Source organism: Emys orbicularis, chromosome 24 (genome assembly GCF_028017835.1).
Source record: "Emys orbicularis isolate rEmyOrb1 chromosome 24, rEmyOrb1.hap1, whole genome shotgun sequence".
NCBI lineage: Eukaryota > Metazoa > Chordata > Testudines > Emydidae > Emys > Emys orbicularis.
In genome coordinates, this window is record NC_088706.1 from 6,338,856 (window position 1) to 6,348,318 (window position 9,463).

The following is a 9,463-nucleotide window of genomic DNA, read 5'->3' on the forward strand; positions in this document are numbered from 1 at the left end:
TCCAAGCACTAGATGCAATGCCGAAAATAGAACAGAAAAACTCCTTTGAATCGGCCCTCCCTCCTTTATAGCACATTGGCCTCTGAATTTTTCTCAAGGGAGGTGTGTTGTGCATTGTCAACCCAAGGTCACTTTGGTTGAACGGGAGATGCAGTCCTCCCCTTACATAAGTGTTTCGAGGGATGCACTCGAGTAACTAGCCTCGGAGTTTAGAGCTGCTCGGAGCTGGAACATGAGGCCCGTGCTTGGAATGGCTTTGCAGTGCCTGCTGCTGCTCCTCCCCTCAACTGCTCTGCTAAGAAAAGGAGGTGTTGAGGGAGGACTTTCACCTGCTGAAGAACTGGAAATAACCTTTTCAAAGGAGTTGGGATTTGGAGAGGAGCGGAGAGAAAAGGAAGACGGGAGCATATATGAAGGAGCAGAACTCAACTTAATGGCATTGACGCCCAAGGCCACCACTGCTACTCGTCTCCTCTTGAAGAGTGACAAGCCAGGAGATGATGCCAAAGGAGCAAAATGCCCTCCGCTCATCCCTGAGAAGGCAGTTTTCCCAGTTCTGGGGTCAGATTCCAGCCTCCCCCCTTGGCCCATTGGTGGGCTGGAAGGGCCAGTGTGCACGGTGAAAATGGGCAGGAGGTACGGCTTGGGCCAGAGCCACTTGGAAGTCGTGGGGGTCCTTACCAGCTATGAAAGCGATTTCCTCAAAGTGGTGAGACGTTCAAGCTGGGATCAAGGCCGGCTGGAGACCTTTGGGATCTGTCCTGCTGGGGAGGCCCCTTCTGCTCTCCTGTCTCTGAAACACATCAGTGCCCACTTGGCAGACCCAGGGGAGAACAGGTTCCTTGTGCTGCATCTTGAAGAAGGTACGTGCTAAGAGACCCCTGATGGGTTGAGAGAGATGCTCCGATACCATGTTGATACGCGTGGTATTACCCAGCAAATACTGCTTTGCACACCAAAGAGAGGGGTTGGTAGAAGATGAAATGGGGGAGGGAAGGGGAGTCCCTCTCTGAGTAGAAATTACCTAATCAGTACAATAAACTTCCCATTTGTCTTTAGCCACCATCTGAATTGTGGTGATCACCTCGAGTGTGTCCCCCCATCCCTAACAACCTCCCATCCTCTGCTGTGACTTCCAATGCTACTGGGTTAATGGACTCCACCACTGCCCTTGTTCCTGGCCCTCAAGGGCCATCTCACTCGTTCCTCCAATATTTACGGTAAAATCCAAAGGATCAGTTTAGACCATGTTCTCTTACTGGAGAAAAGGGGGGGGAGAGAGGATATGTTCCTAAAGGTGGCAACAATGTTTTTGCCTGCTCTTAGCAGTGACCCAGTTCATAGGAGCTCTTCATACCCCAGCGGTGGGCCTGGCAGAAAATCCTCGAGAGAGCCGATTGCTGAGAACAATTCACTCTTGTTCTTTCCCCGGTAGTGTCGATCTCCTGCGAAATGTCTCCAATCCTGTTCTTGAAGCATATCTCAGTCCTTGCTGCCAGGGTGAATTTGCCTGTGTAAAAACCCTGCCGTTCCTCTTTTGCAGTACATGGCACGAGGACTCTTAAGCAGGCAAATGTGAATGGATCTGTCCAGGCGTAGCCCCCCTTCTTACCCTGGGGGGGCTGTGAGGAAAAGGCAACATTGAGACTCTCCTAAATCAGTGAGGTTCTGTCTTTGGCCCTGTTCACCCTGGCAGCCACATCTGGCTGAGGGATCTCTTACCAGCAGCATTCTAGCATGGGCAAGGTTTTGACCTGGCTGAGAACTATGCTAGTTAAAGTGGGTGAACTTTCTTCCCACTCCCCTACACCCAGCCAACAGCATATTTAAATATATAAGACTTAGTGCTGGCTTGAGGTGGTCAGGTTAGATGATCATAATGGGGCCCTTCAGGTCTTGACATCGGGTTAGTCATATGCAGCTGCAATGTCAGTGTTCCCTCGCTTTGCTTCTCCAGCTCAGGGGTGGGATCATGTCCATGGATGAAAAGGGAGTTCAGTCTCCAAGGCACATCCATTTTTTCTGGCCTCTCTGCTGAGCCTGCCTGTACAGTGGTGGCCGGGTCAGAAGCTGGATTTTGTTCCATGGATACCTGCCTGGCGTCCCTGAGCACCCAGCAGCTGTTGAAAACTCTGACTTGGGCTGGATTTGAACCAGCAACACAGAGCTGAAGAGTGCTGTCCCTGGGCGGCAGTGCCCCGAGCTATCCAGTTCATCCTGAAGCATAGCTTTGTATTACTGTTCTCAGACAGAGAAATCTTGGGCATACTTGGTGAGAGAAACCACGCGATAACTGCTCCCAGGACAGTTGTATTTATTGTGTGTGGCTCTGAATAATCTGTTAGTTCTGGCCTGGGGAAGCTTCCCAGGGCCTGCGAAACAGCAGGCAGCGTTTGCTGTTAACCATTTTTTGTACTTTTTTTAATGAAAACAAATTTGCCCTTCAATTTAGCAAAATGGTGTCCCCTAAGCATTCAGCCATATTTTGCTGCATTATCACTTGCATTTGCTAGTTAGCACTAGTCATGTCACTTAATTAATGCAAAGTTAAGGGCGTTCTTGCAAAACCAGGTTTATGGAGGCTGTGTGGCTTGCTGGATTGAACAGAGGCCTGGGAGTCAGGACCGGTTCAATTTAATCTTGGCTCTGATGCCTTTTCTAATGCTCTGATCTCTCCAGGATCACCACACCCATCACACCTTACCCCAGAGGCTGCTATGGGTGCGGAGAGCCATCTCTGGAGGGGCACCAGGGGTCTATCTTAAAGTCAGACAGCAGGAGTGAGAGCCTGGAGAAACTAGACGGGTCAGAGTTTGAAAAGGGGGGAAGGTTTCAGGGTGCAGCGTGTGTGGGAGAGTCTTCTGCCCTCTGTTGGACGGAATCAGAACTGCGGTGCTAAACATGGCTTCCCTCTAAGGCAGTGGTCTCCAAAGGGGGGTGCGCGGATCCTTGGGGGATCCCTGGGGGTGCGTGGCAGGAGGAGCGCTTTTTTTTTTTTTTTTTTTTTTTTTTTTTTGCTTCAGCGCGGCAGGGGGTGCGTGCTCAAAATCTTTTTACTGATAGGGGTGCGCTTCTGACAATCTTGTGTCCAGGAGTTCCACAGGTTAGCTGCATGCTAAGGTATATTTCCATTTACCCAGAGAGAGTCATGCTGTTTGTGTTGGCTTTTCTCTGGCAGTGAAGTGGGATGCTGAGACAAAGCTCAGGTTTAAGCTGGCTTTTCAAGAGGACGTGGGGCGGTCACTTGGAGAGCTCCAGTCTGCCTTGCTGGTGTTTTATCCTGGAAGCAGGGAAAGGAAGGGCAGCAAAGCAAGAGAGAAGCTCCTGGCAGCAGGAGAAGGGCTGCACCAGACGCAGGTAAGCAGCTGCCCAAGGCTGGCTTTCTTTATCTGTTCCCAACTGCTATGCGCAGAGCAGGCACAGCTGAGCAGTGGCAGGGCATGCTCTTCCCCCCCCCCCCCCAACATGCCTTGTCCTAGATCACTAACAGGGCTCAGTCTCCATGGCCCAGTCAATCCTTGGCCCCCTCTGCTGCGAGCAAGGAGCATCTGCCATGATGGGGTTTTTTGCAGCATAGGTCCCCACACTAGGAGCTGGATTGGGACTGGCACAGGCTACCAACCAAGTAAGCACATTGCTTTAGGTTGCATAGATCACCTTGCACCATAACTTTTATTTTGTGCCATGATACTGGTGCCCATCCCTCCACCACCTCCTCCATGGATTCTCTTGGAGTCCCTGATGTAGGTGGAGATTTGATGTGTCCCTGGTGTTCCTGTAGGTGGCGCTCTTATCCCATCATCCAAACTGAGTACTGTGGGAAAGACAAAGGGGACAGGGATCTCTGTGTGCAACCAGAACTTCCCATGCTCCTTGGTGAGGCAGGCAGAGAGCTCTCAGCTTCCGTGGGGGGGGTTTGCTCACTATCAATTCATCACCCAGTCAAATGACAGCACCACTCACCTGCCAGCACTCCCATGCTCCAACCTCTCTAGCATCGGCGTACCAGGCTGTGTCCAGCAAGGGAGAGGCGGGGTTACTCCTGGGAAGGGTGCCTCCTAGGGTGACCAGACAGCAAGTGTGAAAAATCGGGACAAGGGGTGGGGGGTAATAGGATCCTATATAAGAAAAAGACCCAAAAATTGGGACTGTCCCTATAAAATCGGGACATCTGGTCACCCTAGTGCCTCCCCGGCTGAGGCATCCCATGTAACCAGGCAGCAGGGGCGGATGCACCAACCCTGCTTGCCTGCTGCGCTCTCTATCTCCATATGAATCCACTGATAAAAATGCATCAAGTTGCCTGAGCTGCGAGTGGCGACTGTAAAAATGGCCCCGGGGGGCTCTGTCTATATTGGCTGCTGGGGATTGCAGCTCAAATGTGCTCACTTCACACGGGGCGTGCAGGGTCATTGAACTCGTAATGACAGCCCTGGCTGGGTCATCAGTAAGGAATAAAACTAGCGCCTCTATCTAAATGCATGAGCTAAAGGACCAGTTCTGCTGGCTGAAGCCAACTCGTAACTGTGTGTACATGTTGTCCCCACTGAAGGGGGGCACAGAGCCACACTGTTAGCCAGCGTTACACCTGTGGACTCTAGCTGGGCTCGAGTCCCAGAGCACTGGATTCTGGTGCTAAAAGCAGCCGTGTAGACGTTCAGGCTCTGAGGCTTCAGAGCCCAAGCTCCGGCCTGAGTCGCAACGTCTACACCGCTGCCTTTCGTGCCGGACTCGGAGCGTGAACCCCGCATGCTGGCGGCTGTAGAACTGGGCTCAGACTCACGGCCGCGGGCTGCCATTTGCAGTGTAGGGGTACCCCGAGAATGACTCTTTCCCTCTCTCACCTGGCCCGTCACCTGCGCTAAGAGTCTGCAGGCCAGATTCTGCCCTCGGCGCCAACGGGGTGGGACAGGAGAAACCCAAGGCTAAATTTGGCCATGCAAGGGGAATCTCGGACAGTTCCATGGGTGATGCACATGAAGGACTAGACTCCAGCGCCCTCTCCTGGAGCTGGACTGGCCTTGCAGCGCTAACGGGAACAGACTCTGGTGTCTTCTGCAGCTGGGCCGATTGGGATGGGCTCCGATACACACACGGGGCAGAGCTGTTGAATAAGGATGAGGCATTTTAATTGTCACTTTTCAGAGCAGAAGTGCCCACGAAGGGCTGGATTTCCAAGAGCTCAGCTGCCATGTGGGCACTAAAATAAGCGGCCAGATTTTTCAAGTGCTTTCCCTCAAGCAGTTCTGCAGCAGAAGGGCGTGACTGGAGGCAGTGCCCCCTACAGGCACACCTTTGCCATTTCACTTATTTCATAGGAACCACCCCTTGCCGCCTTCTCTCTCAGCACGGCTGCTCCCTGTACGTCCAGGATTCGCTTATGTCGCTGACGCAAACGAGGCGGTCACAGCTGATCCCACTACAGGAGAGTGAGCCTTGTGCATCTGCTGGCTTTCAGCTCCCCGGGGGAGGGCACAGCCAGCTGGCTAGATCTGCTCCGCGCATGTGAACTGAGCGTGTTTGAGGCTGAACCACTGAGAGGAAATAAATACAGAGACTGCTAATGGCGTTCAGACGTGTCCAGCCAAAGCTTGCAGCCTTTACTCAGGCAACACTACCTCTGACTGTAGGGTTTCGCCCTGTGTTGGGGAAGGAGTAAATACAGGAGCCCTGTCGGAGGCAGCGACCGAGCTCCGGTTGCCATCAGTGGAGTAGTAAGGGACCTGTGCTGGGGCACAGCACAGCAGGCACGTGAGTGCTCTCCCTCGGGACATGCTGGAGCACTGGTCAGGCTCCTCTAGCGTTGAGCTGCCCCGTGGCTGGAGGAGGCCTTCAAGGGTCTGCCACCCAGTCGGCTGCACAGGGAGAATCCCAGGCAGCTTAAAAGCTCCTTGCTTCTTTAAATCTGAACTTACAACCAAGCCCCGGGCTAGGTGGGCTCTGCGTCAGCATTTCCAGCATGGCAGGGTTGGGGGCACGCCCCTGACCCTCCAGCACTAGGGTGAAATCATCTCAGGTCAGCAGGGGCTGGAAGCTGCCTCCCAGCTGTTCTGTGGCTGGTGTGGAGTGAGCATGCTGGGTCTCGGGTTTTCTGCCTGCTCGGGGCAGCCCTGTCAGCTCCTTGTTGGCAGTCACAGCAAAAGGGCCAAGGGCTGAGTGGGCCATGAGCACTAAGCGCCACTCCCAGCCTGAGAGGGGAGGAGCAGGGGGAAAGATGCCGTGGCCACTGCTCCAGACTCTGGCCCTTTCCTTTTCCAGCATCTCCCAGTGCTGAAGAGATGGGAGTCCCCCTCGCCCTGTTCCCCTTTCTGATCTGTTCCCCGGGGGCATGGCCCTGCCTGCCCCCTCTGATCCCTGAAGCCCTGGGAGCCGCTCAGCGGATGTGCTGAGAAGCCTGAAACAGCCAGGAACAGATTATAATGCTGCGTCAGTGTGTAGATCCCTGAAGGAAATAGAGCTGCCTTTGTAGCCAGCAAGGCCTCTGGTTTGCAGGCAGGGGGAGATCCAGACCAGACTGCCGTTCCCCTCCAGCTCCCGAACAGTCAGTTCTATTCCTTCATGTTCAGCTGCCTGGGCCCCTGCAGGCCCGTCCCCTGGGTACAGTCTGGGCCTGCTGAGCTCTTGTCCCACCGTATGGGGTGAACCAGGCAGGGACGGGTCCGTGTGCAAAGGGTCGCCCCCGTCGCCCACCCCTTCTGCTCCTTCCCGCCTCACCCGGGGCGCTGCTCTCTCTGCAGGCTCTCTGCCTCTCCAGGGACACCCGGTACCTGCTGCTCAGGGCCTCGGTGAGGTCTGCCCTCCGCTCACACAGGCAGCTCAGCTTCCACGTTTCCTTGGCACTCAGGCGTCCCAGTGATGGAGGTACGTGGGGGCGCCCCCGGGCAGCTGAGACTTCTCTGATGGCTGGGGGGCCCGGAGCCCATGGGGGTCTCGAGCGTCAGTGGGGGGAGGCATGGTGGCAGAGGTAGCTCCTGCTGATTGGCTGCTGTACGCAACCACAGAGGGGTTATCCGCGTCGGCAGTACAGCCTAGGGGTTAGTGCGGGGGAGTGGCAGCCCACACTCCTGGGTTCTATCCGGGGCTCTGGGGGACCTTTGGAAAGCCCCATCATTTTCATCCCCCGCTGTAGCGTGAGGACAATGGTGGGCTCCACCCCAGGGGCTGGGTGGGTGTCTGGGGAGGGCACCAAGCCCCTTAGTGGGAAGGGGCGTCCTGCTGCTGCTGATTTCTCGCTTCTCCAACCTCTCCGCTCCCTGCCAGGCTCCCTCCTGCCCCCCCTGGAGGCCCAGCAACTGCTCTTCGGCGCTGACGAGAAGTGTTTCACCAGGATGACCCCAGCCTTGCTCTTGCTGGTGAAGCCGCGGTGCGAGGAAGACGCCCCGTCCCCCTCTTCCTTCCTCTCAGTGGGTGGCGTGGTGGAGACGGTCCCTTACCCACAGCCCAGGTGTGCAGGCTTTCAGGATGGAAACGGGGAGCGCCCGCCATTCCAGCTGGGGAGACCCCCAGTCACCTGCCGTCAGCTCTGAGCAGCTCAGCCTGCCCTAGCACCCCTGCTTTGCCCATGGGGTTAGAACGGACAGGCCGAGTGTCTGAGGTTGGAGCAGCGCCGGTGCTGGGCATGGGGGGACAGTGTCCCAGCAGACTGGTCCTTTCTGGGCTATTTTCCATGTCCAGGGCTCTGCATGGGTTGGCTTCTTTGGGGGCAGCCCAGTCACATGTCGAGGGCACTTCTGAAGATGGGGGGGCGGGTGCAGGGGCTGGTGGCTTGGGGAAGGGGCTGCCCCCAGGTCTGAGTGCAGCATGTTCCCTTCTGAGGGCCATGTGAAATGAGTTGGGTGGTTCTCAGTCTTGTTCTTGGGAGACAGGTGCCCACGTGGCAACCTCTGCTCCAGCCTGTTACTGCTCCAGCACAGAGTCCCAAGGGGCAGCGAGCCCCGCAGACGGTGCAGATGGACAGTGGGAGGGGGGCATTGGTAGGCGAGGGTGGGAGGCTCATGCGGCTGCACCTACTCTGTGGCTAGAGCTCTCGTGGCTGCCAGCTGGCCACCATTTGCCAGCACTGAGCTCCCTGTGGGGCACGAAGAAACCCCCTCGGGCTCCAGCCCCACAGCCTTCCTGGGTTGGGAGCCCGTTCCAGTACAGAGCCCAGCAGGGGGCACTGGGGTGCGAGGAGACTGGGTCAGGCAAAATGCGCTCTGCAGTGCCCTGCTCGTGTCCTATGGCAGGAGTGGGGCAGGGAGTGCCAGGCCCTGCGGGCGGTGCCTTGTCCCAAGTGTGTGGGGGGAAGGCCCTGTGCCCCATGGGGGGGGGGATGGGCCCCATGGGGGAGGGGAAGGCCCTGTGCCCCATGGAGGGGGGGATGGGCCCCATGGGGGAGGGGAAGGCCCTTTGCCCATTGGGGGGATGGGCCCCATGGGGGGGGAAACCCCTGTGCCCATCGTGGGGGGGGGGAATCTGGGCCCCATGGGGGAGGGGGAACCCCCAGGCCTGTGGTTGGGCCCGTCGCATAAAGGACCCTTTGTGACCCGGTCTGTGTCTCCCTGGCAGCTCGCCCCCTGGTGGCAAGGCCGAGGAGATGGCCTCTAATGCAGCTGCTGGCCAGGCCAATGCTTCATCCCCAGCGCCCGGCAGCCATGACCAGTTCCTAGGCAGCCTGACCAGGTTCGTCAGCAGGGTCCTGAGCCCCTCGGGGCAGCCGCCTGCTGCCTCCGGCCTCCACCACTGGCTGGACTTCAAGACGATGGAGACGCTTCCTCACCGGCTGCTCAACCTGTCGGAGCAGGCAGCCCTGGAGCGGCTGGTGCAGTCGGACGAGCCCCTGGTGCTCCTGTTCCCCCAGAACAGCCAGGCGCTGCTGGAGCAGCAGTTCGGGCACTGGCGGTTGGAGGGGAGCCTGCTGCAGAGGCTGCTGGAGAAGCTCCAGGCTGTCATCCAGGAGCTGAGGGAGATCCCAGCCTTTCAAGCCAACATGGACCTCTTCCAGCACCTCCTGGCCTTCTGCTATTACCCCCTGGGGTCGGGCAGCAGCGACCCCACGGAGCTGCCCCGTGGCCACCGGAAGCTGCGCACGCTGCTGCTGCTCAAAGCCCTGCAGACGGTGCGCGCCCACTGGCAGGAAAAGAGGAAGGTGTCCCGGCAGAACCGCAGCGCTGGGCCCCAGGCCTACTGCCGGCTGCAGGAGCTGACGATCAACCTCCGCTACGATTTCATCATCGTCCCTGTGGAATACACTGCCAACAACTGCGAGGGCCCCTGCCGCCGCCCGCTCTCTACCCGCAGCCCTGGCTACTCCTCCCACACGGTGCTGCTGCTGGAAATGCAGGCACGGGGCACACCCCTCCGGCGCAGCCCCTGCTGTGTGCCCGTCAAATACTCCAGCCAGGACGTCATCCTCTTCACCGGGGAGGGCTTGCAGGTCACGACGTACCCCGAAATGGTGGTAGAGGAGTGCGGCTGTCGGTAG

At 57.4% G+C, this 9,463-nt stretch overlaps 1 protein-coding gene across 1 annotated transcript; it reads left to right on the plus strand.

Annotated features, from left to right (window-relative positions):
* The first annotated feature begins 232 nt into the window (after positions 1-232).
* Positions 233-9,463, plus strand: AMH (anti-Mullerian hormone). The gene is made up of 5 exons (XM_065422278.1): positions 233-863; positions 3,179-3,357; positions 6,738-6,861; positions 7,261-7,444; positions 8,548-9,463. The coding sequence occupies exons 1-5, from the start codon at positions 233-235 to the stop codon at positions 9,461-9,463; spliced, it is 2,034 nt and encodes a 677-aa protein (XP_065278350.1).